Genomic DNA, 12,636 nt, shown 5'->3' with positions numbered 1-12,636 from the left:
GAGGATTCTTCTCTTTCAACACAGGCTTATGTCTCTAAGATGACCTTGAAGGGTACAGATGTGGCCAGGATTTACTTTCCTCCCACCCTGCCTAGGACATCAGTTTCAGCACCGCCCTCCCCCCGCCGAACCCCTCCACCTCACCACCCCCCCGCCAGCACAGTAAAAGCCATTAACAGGGTCAGGGGTAAACACTGCCATTTGGCAAACTTACTATAACTCACCAGGTGACTGGTATAAAACCTTTAACCCCGAGTCCCCAACCTGAGGAGGGCAAAACCTGCTTGGCCAATTTCAGAAGACACAGACTAGTATGTGCACAGCCACTGTTCCTTGTGGCCTCACATGTCCCTTCCCCGCAGGCATAGCTGCCTTAACGGTGCCTTCAAGCCTTCCCCAGCACACACCGGACCCCCACCACAGGGCAGCATTCCCTTTTAGCTCAGGGGCGCCGACCTAGTGGCAAGTTGGGGAACTGCAGGCTTAAACCTGGGAGAAGACAGGTGGGACATACCTTGAGGGTGAGAGATCTCTGAACTTATTCTGCAGGTTATGGATTTCACCGAAAAGTTCCATGTTCAAATTCTTCTCCTTCTGCAGCTCATATTCCTGGTCCACCAGCTGCAGTCTGAGGCTCTCCAGCGCCCTGCCGTCAATCATCTCTGGGGCCAGCGCGTGGAGGATTTTCATGTGTTTCACATAACGTACTTGGTGCAAACCTGAAAAGGTCATTTCTTCTTCATCGGTACTGCCCTTGGACTTGTTCAAGCCGTCCTGGGCCCCTTCTCTCCCGCACAAAACTGTGATGATGGCCTCACTGAACTGGGAGTGCTTTTGAAGCTGCATTATGAAGTTCCGGTAGACCTCGAGCTCGGTTTCCAAGTCACAGATTTTCCGTTTTAAGGTTTCTTTATCATTTGAGGTATCGCCGTTCTCCAGCTGATCAGTCTCAACCACAGTGACTTTAGCGGAAAACGGACTCTTAGGACTCAAGTATGTAGCTACGGAAGTGGGGCCTGGAAAATCTTCAGAAGTATTCTCTTCGCATGGTGGAAAGATGGCAAGGTCATCAGGCTGGTAAATTTCGGAGTCTGAAAATCAAAACACATTCATGTCGGTGTCTCCATCTCCACCGCTGAAATCCATCCCCTCGGTCCTTCCTCACAGCCACCGCCAAGCAGAAACCACCGCGGGAGCCTCCCACCAAGCCCCTCTGGCTCTTGGCCTTCCCTCTTCCCTCTCAATCCATCCTCTTCCTCAGAGCGACTGTTCTAAAAAGTGAATTCAACCACGATAACCACCAACTCCCACCTAAATCGAAACTTTTTCTCACGGCATCTGAGACCCTGCTTGATCTACTTCCAGGCAACCTTTTCAGGAACATCCCCTGGCACCACCTATGGAGAGTCCCTACTAAATTAACCATAATTCCCTGCACACACCAGGCTGCTCATGCCTCCGTGCTTTTGCACGTGCTGTTCCCCTGCCTGGAATACGCCTGGCTCCCTCCTTAACTCCTCCTCAGTGAACTCCTCATCCTTCAGCACCTAGACCTGATTTTCTCTCCTCTGCAAGCCCATCTCCAAGCTATGCAAAACAGTCACTCCCCTCTGTGCTTCCACAGCACCTTATACATAACACCCGAGACAGACGTACCACGTGCTCGGTGCTGGCATATGACTGACCATTGGCTTATTCATTTATTTACACAGCACTTAGTTACTTGGGTTCCTCTCTCCCTCACTGGACGGCAAGTTCCTTCCCAGCAGGGACTGGCCTTACATCTTCCCATTCTCAGTGCCTTGTTCAGTACCCAGCCCAGACCTGGTGTCAATGAAGGGCTGAAAAACTACTGGGGAATGAGTGAAGGAACATCAAAACCCAGTAATTCTAAAGTCCACAGCAGATGAGAGTCGTCCTCTCATCTCCACATCGACAAGTTTCCGGAGATGCCGTGATGTCCCCTGTAGCGAGCTGTTTCACTGACTCACAATCCTACCAGGAAATACCTACTTACAGCTAGTTTAAATCCCCAGGTATGTGGCCAAACTCCTGTGGGAGGCAGAATGGTACTGCAGAAAGAATACGCAGCTTTGAAGCCAAAGAGAAGGGGGCACATACCCAGCTTTGCTACTCGCTGGCTGCACAGCGTTAGGCAAGTAACTCACTGCCCAGAGCCTTAGTTTCCCCAAAGAGATGTCTTATGTGCCTGTTGTGAGGTTTCAAGGTCGGGCCTGAGTCTAGAGCTTCTGTCCTTAACCACATACCACAATGCCTGCTGTCCAGGGAAAGCTCAGCTCAATACAAGGAGTGGTTTGAATACTTAAGCAGCAGCAGAATATAGTAGAAAAACCCGTCTCTGAAATCCAACGGATCTGGTTTCAAACTCTGGCTCTGCCGCTTACTAGCTGCGTGACCTTAGGCAAGTGACTTAGCCTCTCTGAGCCTCAGTAGCTTCATTTGCAAAATGGAGAGAACATCAATTACGGCGAAGCCTAAGGCTTCTGTTTTGTTTTCAGGATCAAATGGGACAATACCCACAAAAAGGCTAACAGTGTCTGGCACACAGCAGCGAAGGAGACCAACTAATACGAATATCCTTTGCTTCCCTGAAAGTGTTCAAAGATGGAAGAGAACGCCTATCACAGGAGGCTCGCGAACAAAGCCTTGTGGACTTGGGGAAACACTGCCAGGGCAGCAACGTGGGTTGGATGAGATGACCTAGGAGACCTCTCAGAAGGAAAGGCACATACAAATCCTTGTCAGACTGTATATTCCAATTTCTGGGTTCTGCGGCTCCTCCTCGTGGCTTTAAGCCCATTCTTGTCTCTCTGCTCATGATGCAAATACCATAAAATAAACTTTTTTACTTTAGAAAGCTGGTGCTACGTGACCTCAAGGAAGCACTCCTGATGGAGCATTTTTAGTGCACAAAATTTGTTAGAAAAACTCATCTCTTGAGGTCCTTTAGGGTGGAGACCATGTCATTCACCTGTTTCTCCAGTGTCTGGCATGGGGCCTGGAGCAGAGAAGGTACTCAGTAAGTCCTGCTGGCTGAACGAGTGTAAGAGACACAGAGGGAGAAATCTCAACAAGGTTTTTCTCCAGTGAATCACACTCCAAGATAAGGAAATATCTTTGCTATAACAACCTCATGATAATGGAATTTCATGGCAAGAAGTGATGTTCACGCATGGGAATAAAGATCAGTTTTGATGACTTTCGTTAAGTGATCATGAGGCAAAGACAAATGTAAGCCCTGTACACGTGTCCTTTTGTGACACAGACTGTTTAGACACACACACACACACACACACGCACGCGCACACACACACCCTCATCGTGACTGGGAGGTGTCATCCTCACGCCCACACTTGGACCCCCACTTTAAACTCTGCTCCTTAAACACACTCAGACACTCGACACCCATAATTTTGACTTGAGAAGTGTCCCTAACCTACAGCAATTTGTGACTTCACAGAGGCAAGGATCTGACTTCTAGGCTCCCAGGCCAGTACATGGCAAGTCTCACAGCTCAGCATCAGCATGGCGATGCGGCTTTGCATTCTCTGTTCCATAGCCCTCAGTAAAGGTCCAAAGGAGGATATTTTCATTTAAAAAAATCACTGCATAGGGCTTCCCTGGTGGCGCAGTGGTTAAGAGTCCGCCTGCCGATGCAGGGGACACGGGTTCGTGCCCCGGTCCGGGAAGATCCCACATGCCACGGAGTGGCTGGGCCCGTGAGCCATGGCCGCTGAGCCTGCGCATCCAGAGCCCATGCTCCACAACAGGAGAGGCCACAACAGTGAGAGGCCCGCGTACCACAAAAAAAAAAAAAAAAAAAAAAAATCACTGCATAGAGGGTGTGAGAGATGGAGGATTATAAGCCGTAGTGTACAGTGTGAACCTGCAGGTGTATCAAGGCGTCAGGACACGTTAACTCTGTGCTGGGACCTGGCCCAGGCACCCAGCTCTATGCTGTCCACTTAATCGTCACAACAACCCTGTGAGGCGTCACTCATAATCCCATTTTACAAAACAGGAAACTGAGGTTTAGAGGTAAGAACTTGCCCAAGGTTCGGGGCAAGTAAGCAGCAGAGCCCCCTGTCCGAGCCTGGTGGTCCAACCATCTGAATACTGCCTCCTGATATATCCCTCCTGCAACTGGGGTCCCCATCTCAGGGGGGCATAACAAGGAAAGACAGTCCTCAACCCTCGATGTGAAGGCCAGTAATGACTGTGGCACCCCCTTCATCCATTTCTCAAGTTTCTGTCCAGGAGCTACTGAGGAAGAGCCAGCAGTGAAGCTGTCACAGGCAGTACCCGCCTCGTGGAGGGCAGTCACTGAGCAAAGTCGCTACGAGACCAAAACGTGGTGGGCTGATGGGAATGTTCAGGAAGGCCTTCCCTGGAAAGTGACGTTTAAGCAGAGACCAGAAGGAGGAGGCATCAGCTGGGCAACAGTTAAAGGGAGGAAATTCAGGCGGAGGCAAGCACAATGAGAAAAAGGAAGAAAGGTCACGAATGATGGGGATTTGAGAGGAAAGGGGAAACAGCCCATCAGTCAAGAAGCCTTTAGCAACCAACTAACCACGAACGGGACATCAAAAGATGTCCCCAGGACCATTTATTTACATTATAGGAAACAGTGCAGTTCTGGACCTTCCTACAGTTCAGCTAAAGGGCACTTGATTATCTGGGAGAGTGGCTTTCTCCTCAAAGCCCAGAACACGCAGAAGCCTGTGACCACGTATTCAGTGTACTGACTGGAGGCCTTGGGAAGCATACGCCATTGGGAACAGGGCCCACAGCTCAGTATTTCCCCAGAGATTGCATTTCCCCATGGCCACCCCATGACAAATTTAGGATCCTGAAGACAATGACTTCTTACAGAGTGAATCAGGGCCACCTTAAAGGTGACTTTTTTTTTTTTAATTAAGAGGGAAAAATGAATCTAAGTAAAAGAAAAAATGTAAGCATCTGTTCGTGGCTCAATGGGATCATGAATATTGTTATTATTCTTTGTGCTTATCTGTACGCCTGCGATACTTCATCATTCTAAGAAGGATACAGCTTGCCTGGGGCCTCGCTCATGTCTCTGCACCTTTCCCACTGACCCCCCTGACAAACCCCCAAACCAGGTGTCAGCTCAGGCTTGCCCCTCGTCCACCCCACCCCCGGGCAGCAGGAGGCCAACCGTGCACACCTAACAACAGCCAGCACTGCAGGGACGCTGAGGACGGCTGGCTGAGGGCGAGGCCCCTGAGTCCTCTGAGGCTGAACCACCAGAGCCCAGCCCGCTGCCTGGTAGAAAAGTGTCAGACAAATGGACTATAAGCTCCGACACCCTACTATACCTTGACTCTCGAAACCCTCAGCCTCCTCAAGTGTTACATGGGAACAGTGATGATGCCCTAGGATGGCTGTTGCAGGGCTTAGTAATAATTTTTGTATAAAACACCCCAAACGGTGCCCGGCACAAAGTAGCTGTTCAACAGGCATAGGGGGTGAATTCTGACCGGTCTCGCAGCTGGCCTGTTGATCCTTGTCCCTTTCCTTGTCTCTCCAGACACAGGGCGTGGCTTTGAGTCCTTCTTGCTCTCCCAGGCTGTCCTGGTAGGCTGCTCCCACGTGGGGCTGGGCTACAGGCATCCACAAAGAGAAAGAAAACCAGATAAAACCATAGGCTTGAAACTTAGCCAAGCAACTAAGAAGAACACAAAGATACAACAGGGAAAATAAAAACACTGGGGAGGCAAAATGCAATTCATAAGATAAAATTAATCTATCGAGCTGCCATAACAGGACATAAAAAGCATAAATATACTGCAGCTTGTCTGAAACGGTTTAAGTCCAGGCTCTTCTAAAACCATGAGTGAGAAAATGAATTCTATAGACTCATGCCCGCTTTTCCCAAGAAGAGGGGCCTCAGGGGCCTTCCAGGCAGCTGCAGAAGTAGCCCCTGGCTGAGGCACCCCAGGGTCTCAGCAAGAAATCAAAACATTGTTAAGCACAAATGGCAAGCCCTGGGCAAGGTGCCAGGGCCTCTGTGCGGCTCAGTCACCTTTGCCGCGGTCCCTGTCCCCGCCCCAGGAGACAGGGAGCCCTCAGAAGGCAAAGACTGCATCTTCTTCCTCTCTCTCCCCTACACCCTGTGCGTGAGGCCAGGTACACAGCAGGCGCTCGGGGAATATTCACTGCATGAGTGAACGGGTGCCCGGATGGGTACATGGATGGATGAAGGACGCTGGGAAAGGAAGGAGGGAGGGAAGAGCAATCCTACCAAAGCCCAACTTATCTTAAAACCTCAACTGTGGTAAACCCAAAAGAGAACCTAAGATTAAACCTCTGGCTACGTGGCTCATCGTAAAATCCACATGCACGGTATCATATACTAGGCTCCCAGAAACAGTAGGGGAAAAGTAAAGGCTCTGAAATCAGGCAGGCTGGTTCCGATCCGGGTTGGGATGTCAGCAACAGTGTGACCGTAGCCAAGTCCCTTTATCTCTGAAACTGCTGCCTCAACGATCAAATGGGAATAATTAGTGTCCCTGCCTCAGAGGACTTTAGGAGGATTCAACAAGATCATGGATGTAAGGTGGACAGTGGGGTCCAGTAAGTAATGGGCACTCATTTTATTTTGCCACCACGGGCAGGCCGAGGCCCCCAGGCACCTCCCAGGCCTGAACCGCTCTGAAAACCCCCCACTCGGACGCTATCGTCCACCTGTGTCTCCAACCCTTCCTCAGCAAACACTGCTTCTCCTGCAACCTCCCCAGGAGTGGGTGCTTCTCTCCCTTGTACTATGGGCCTGGAAGTGTGTGAGCACCTTTGTTCTTCACTGACACTTCCAGACCATTCTCTCTCTTCCCTAAGAACTCCGGCTTCACAGCTCATGCTGTGAGACTACACCAGTGACAACACCCGCCTTCCTGCAGACACCCACCGTCCCGATTCATGGAATCCCTCGAGATTCATGGCCACCGTGGCCCCTGCCTACCCTGCTCCTCTCCACCCCTCCATGGCGACCCCCACCACCACCGAGTTGCCTATTCTTGTATCCAATTTCTCTCCTCCCTTCTCTCCGGAACCCACGCCAGTAGCCCTGCCCGTTCCATGGAAACAGCGCCCTTCAAGGTCCCCAAAGGACTCCCCCAACGCGGAATCCCAAGGCCAAGCCCCAGTCCTTGACTTACTTGTCTCACTAGCACATCCGACACAGTTAATCTGCTCTGCACTCGGCTTCGGGAGGCCATGCTCCCTGGGCCGCCCACCCCACTGGCTGCTCCTTCTCAGGCCCAGGCTCGGTTCCCAGACCTACCTCCTTTGTCTCCAAGCCTCAGAGCTTCAAATACCAGCAACATGCTGACCTGGCCCAGACCTCTCCTCCAACAGGCATCTCAAGAGTTCCAAACCAGACCCCTGAGGCCCCCCAAGCCTGGCTCTCCTCAGTCCTTCCATCTCAGGGTATGACATCGCCATCCTTCCCATGGTTCACATTAAAAGTGATCCTTTAGGACTTCCCTGGTGGCTCAGTGGTTAAGAATCCACCTGCCAATGCAGGGGACACGGGTACGAGCCCTGGTCCGGGAAGATCCCACATGCCGTGGAGCAACAAAGCCTATGCGCCACAACTACTGAGCCCGCGTGCCACAGCTACTGAAGCCCACGCACCTCGAGCCTGTGCTCCGCAACAAGAGAAGCCACCACAATGAGAAGCCCGCGCACCACAATGGAGAGTTGCCCCTGCTCGCTGCAACTAGAGAAAGCCCGCACGCAGCAACGAAGACCCAAAGCAGCCAAAATTAAATAAATAAATGAATAAATAAATAAAATTATTTTTTTTTAAAAAGTGATCCTTTAAAGCAGAGGCCAGCCTACTTTACTTCAAAATCCAAATAACGAATATTTGAGACTGCAAGCCCCAGGGTCTCCATCACAACTACTCAACCCTGCATCAACAGCACAAAGGCCATCACAGACAACGTGCAAATGAACGCAGGGGGCCGTGCTCCCATAAAACTTTACAAAAACCCACAGCGAGCCTGGTCCACAGGATACAGTTTGCCAATCCCTGCTTTAAAGCATAAGTCAGATCACGTGACTCCGCTGCTCAAAACCCTCTGGCCGTTTCCAACCTTAACCGGAGTACAAGACAAAGCCCTAGACTGGCCTATGAGGGCCTAGCGGGTCTACCACCACCCTGACCCTTTCTCCTCCTGGTCCCGGCCGAATATCGCTTCATCGGGGAGGCGATCTCTACAACTCCACGTACCTTAGCAAACCCGACCCCCGCTCCACATTACCCATGTCCTTCATCGGCTTTATCTCCCTCCACAGCACCGATCATTTCACACACGATACATCTGCTCATGGCTTACTGTCTTCCTCCCCCTGTGATATACAAGCTGGACACAGACTCGGTCTCTTTTGTTCACTATCTCCCCAGTGCCTGGCACACAGGAGGACCTGATACATCCTTTCCGAATAAATACATAAAAGATCACTGTTGCCGTTCTTGTTATTGTGTGCTGCTGTCATTCGCTTAGAGCAGAAGTTCAAAATCAGGAGTCAAGGGCTTCCCTGGTGGCGCAGTGGTTGGGAGTCTGCCTGCCGATGCAGGGGACATGGGTTCGTGCCGCGGTCCAGGAAGATCCCACATGCCACGGAGTGGCTGGGCCCGTGAGCCATGGCCGCTGAGCCTGCGCATCCGGAGCCTGTGCTCCGCAACGGGAGAGGCCACAACAGTGAGAGGCCCACGTATTGCAAAAAAAAAAAAAAGAAAAAAGAAAAAATCAGGAGTCAACAGAAGTGCTCTTGTGGATTCACGAGCGCTCTACAGATGATGGACGGTGCTACACGCATGAGAAGGCCCTCAGCTTTCCCCAGACTCTCAAAGGGGCAACATCTCTTAAGCACCACTGTCTCGGGCTAGAGGATCCCACTGACGTGCTCCCTCCAAGTCTAGGAGTCTCACCCTGATACTCTGTAACCCCAAGGCTCTCTACGTGGGGAGCTCCCAGGAGAGCAAAGACAGCAGATTCCAAGTGAGTAGGGAGGCAGGTCACTTCTAGAAGCCATAAGGTCAGTAGGGTTTGGAATGAGCCCCGAAGAACCCGAACAACTGCGGCCTGGCCATCCAGAGAACCCTGCAAAGAGGACTGAGGCCTCCACAGATGGAGCCCCCAGACAACTGCGAGTGAAGGGGGCAGTGACCTCACAAGGCCTGGGAGCATGACCAGCCCCCCTCTGCTCCTCTGGAATAAAAGCAACAAATGAGCTTTCCTTATCGTGTTCCCTCGATTGTATATTTGTCAAGAGTCAAGATTAGTCACTGCAATTCATGAAATTTATACTCAGACGTATTGCAATTCCAAACAACACGGCTGACATTTCTGGCCGTCCTGTCACGCTGTTCATCTTCTCGCAGAGCATACGGTTTCCTTGGTGCTTACCTTTCAGGAGCGCTTTGTCTGGCGCTGGCCTCCCCTCCATCACTGCTTCAGCCAGAATTAACTTCTGGTGACGTTGCTTGCTGGGAATTTTAAACTCCTTCAGCTCCCCCTGCTGCTGGGCCACCACCTCCTGGGGGGCAGGGAGCCGGTACACACTCCCCAGTGACCGCGATGCTTTTATCAGGATGGGCAAGCGGGACTTCTTCACGTCCTGAAAGTACACCCAGGGAGACAATGAATACACTTCCTCTGGTCGCATAGTCAACACGCTCGTGCCAACCTTATAAAACAGGACTCAAAGTGCCTGTCCAGATAACGGCACCTCCGTTTATCCCCCAGCCTGCAGATCTGTGTCTTGGCAGGTCCCTCCTCTGACTGACAAGTGTCAAGCTGTTCCTCCTCGACACCCTCCTAAGCCCAGCCGTGTCTCTCCGAACGTTCCAGATGCTCCCTACAAGGCATTCCTTTTCCCCACACAACCTTCTGGGAAACGTTTTCTAGCTCCTTATCTATTTCCTCACTTCCCACCCTCTCCTAAGCCTAAGTCAATCTGCCCCTCACCCCGCCAGGCCACCAGAACCACCCCTTACTAAGGTTTTCAGGGGCCACTAGGTGCCTAGTCCCATGGCTATTTCTCAGGCCCAGAGCTCTGAACCTGCCCAACCTACACATTTCTGACGGCCCACCAGCCCTTTCAAGTCAACTGAAAACTGGGCTCTTTCATTCTATCACCCCAGGCCCGCATCCCACAGCTCCAGCACTCCGACGACCTCTGCCTCGGTGAATCAGACCACCCTCCACTTGCTGCACAGACCAAAACTGGGAGCCATTTTTAAAATGCCCTGAGGGAACTTGCACAAGCCTCTTAGATAGCCTCATCCACCAGAAGGCAGACAGCAGAAGCAAGAAGAACTACAATCTTGCAGCCTGTGGAACAAAAACCACATTCACAGAAAGATAGACAAGATGAAAAGGCAGAGAGCTATGTACCAGATGAAGGAACAAGATAAAACCCCAGAAAAACAACTAAATGAAGTGGAGATAGGCGGCCTATCCAGAAAAAGAGTTCAGAATAATGATAGTGAAGATGATCCAGGACCTCGGAAAAAGAATGGAGGCAAAGATGGAGAAGATGCAAGAAATGTTTAACAAAGATGAACAATACAATAACTGAAATGAAAACTACACTAGAAGGAATCAATAGCAGAATAACTGAGGCAGAAGAACGGATAAGTGACCTGGAAGACAGAATGGTGGAATTCACTGCTGCGGAACAGAATAAAGAAAAAAGAATGAAAAGAAATGAAGACAGCTTAAGAGACCTCTGGGACAACATTAAACACAACAACATTCGCATTATAGGGGTCCCAGAAGGAGAAGAGAGAGAGAAAGGACCCAAGAAAATACTTGAAGAGATTATAGTCAAAAACTTCCCTAACATGGGAAAGGAAATAGCCACCCAAGTCCAGGAAGCGCAGCGAGTCCCATACAGGATAAACCCAAGGAGAAACACGCTGAGACAAATAATAATCAAATTGGCAAAAATTAAAGACAAAGAAAACTTATTGAAAGCAGCAAGGGAAAAATGACAAATAACATACAAGGTAATTCCCATAATGTTAACAGCTGATTTCTCAGCAGAAACTCTACAAGCCAAAAGGGAGTGGCATGATATACTTAAAGTGATGAAAGGGAAGAACCTACAACCAAGATTACTCTACCCAGCAAGGATCTCATTCAGATTCGATGGAGAAATGAAAAGCTTTACAGACAAGCAAAAGCTCAGAGAATTCAGCACCACCAAACCAGCTCTACAACAAATGCTAAAGGAACTTCTCTAAGTGGGAAACACAAGACAAGAAAAGGACCTACAAAAACAAACCCAAAACAATTAAGAAAATGGTCACAGGAACATACATATCGATAATTACCTTAAACGTGAATGGATTAAATGCTCCAACCAAAAGACACAGGCTTGCTGAATGGATACAAAAACAAGGCCCATCTATATGCTGTCTACAAGAGACCCACTTCAGACCTAGGGACACATACCGACTGAAAGTGAGTGGATGGAAAAAGATATTCCATGCCAATAGAAATCAAAAGAAAGCTGGAGTAGCAATACTCATATCAGATAAAATAGACTTTAAAATAAAGAATGTTACAAGAGACAAGGAAGGACACTACATAATGATCAAAGGATCAATCCAAGAAGAAGATATAACAATTATAAATATATATGCAACCAACATAGGAGCACCTCAATACATAAGGCAACTGTTAACAGCTATAAAAGAGGAAATAGACAATAACACAGTAATAGTGGGAGACTTTAACACCTCACTTACACCAATGGACAGATCATCCAAAATGAAAATAGATAAGGAAACAGAGGCTTTAAATGACACAACAGACCAGATAGATTTAATTGATATTTATAGGACATTCCATCCAGAAACAGCAGATTACACTTTCTTCTCAAGTGTGTATGGAACATTCTCCAGGACAGATCACATCTTGGGTCACAAATCAAGCCTCAGTAAATTTAAGAAAACTGAAATCATATTAAGCATCTTTTCTGACCACAATGCTATGAGATTAGAAATGAATTACAGGGGAAAAAACGTAAAAAACACAAACACATGTAGGCTAAACAATATGTTACTAAATAACCAAGAGATCACTGAAGAAATCAAAGAAGAAAACAAGAAGTACCTAGAGGCAAATGACAATGAAAACACGATGATCCAAAACCTATGGGATGCAGCAAAAGCAGTTCTAAGAGGGAAGTTTATAACTATACAAGCCTACCTCAAGAAACAAGAAAATTCTCAAATAAACAATCTAACCTTACACCTAAAGGAACTAGAGAAAGAAGAACAAACAAAACCCAAAGTTAGCAGAAGGAAAGATATCATAAAGATCAGAGCAGAAATAAATGAAATAGAAACAAAGAAAACAATAGCAGGGATCAAGAAAACTAAAAGCTGGTTCTTTGAGAAGATAAACAAAATTGATAAACCATTAGCCAGACTCATCAAGAAAAAGAGGGAGAGGACTCAAATCAATAAAATTAGAAATGAAAAAGGAGAAGTTACGACAGACACTGCAGAAATACAAAGCATCCTAAGAGACTACTGTAACAAGCAACTCTATGCCAATAAAATGGACAACCTGGAAG

The 12,636-nt window shown here is 48.8% G+C and overlaps 1 protein-coding gene across 6 annotated transcripts in view; it reads right to left on the bottom strand.

The window, feature by feature from the left end:
- CDK5RAP2 (CDK5 regulatory subunit associated protein 2) overlaps positions 1-12,636 on the bottom strand; it is a gene marked incomplete at its 5' end in the record, with an annotated part of 184,507 nt that overhangs the window by 42,517 nt on the left and 129,354 nt on the right. For all 6 annotated transcript variants that reach the window (XM_079706153.1, XM_079706157.1, XM_079706155.1 and 3 more), the window contains 3 exons: positions 515-1,091; positions 5,520-5,642; positions 9,456-9,666. In XM_079706153.1, the coding sequence (XP_079562279.1) occupies positions 515-1,091; positions 5,520-5,642; positions 9,456-9,666 (911 nt within the window). The remainder of the gene's footprint in view (positions 1-514; positions 1,092-5,519; positions 5,643-9,455; positions 9,667-12,636) is intronic.

This window comes from Hyperoodon ampullatus (assembly GCF_949752795.1).
Source record: "Hyperoodon ampullatus genome assembly, chromosome: 6".
Classification (NCBI taxonomy): Eukaryota; Metazoa; Chordata; class Mammalia; order Artiodactyla; family Ziphiidae; genus Hyperoodon; species Hyperoodon ampullatus.
The sequence above is the reverse complement of the archived record's forward strand: the minus strand, read 5'-3'. Positions and strand labels throughout refer to the sequence as shown.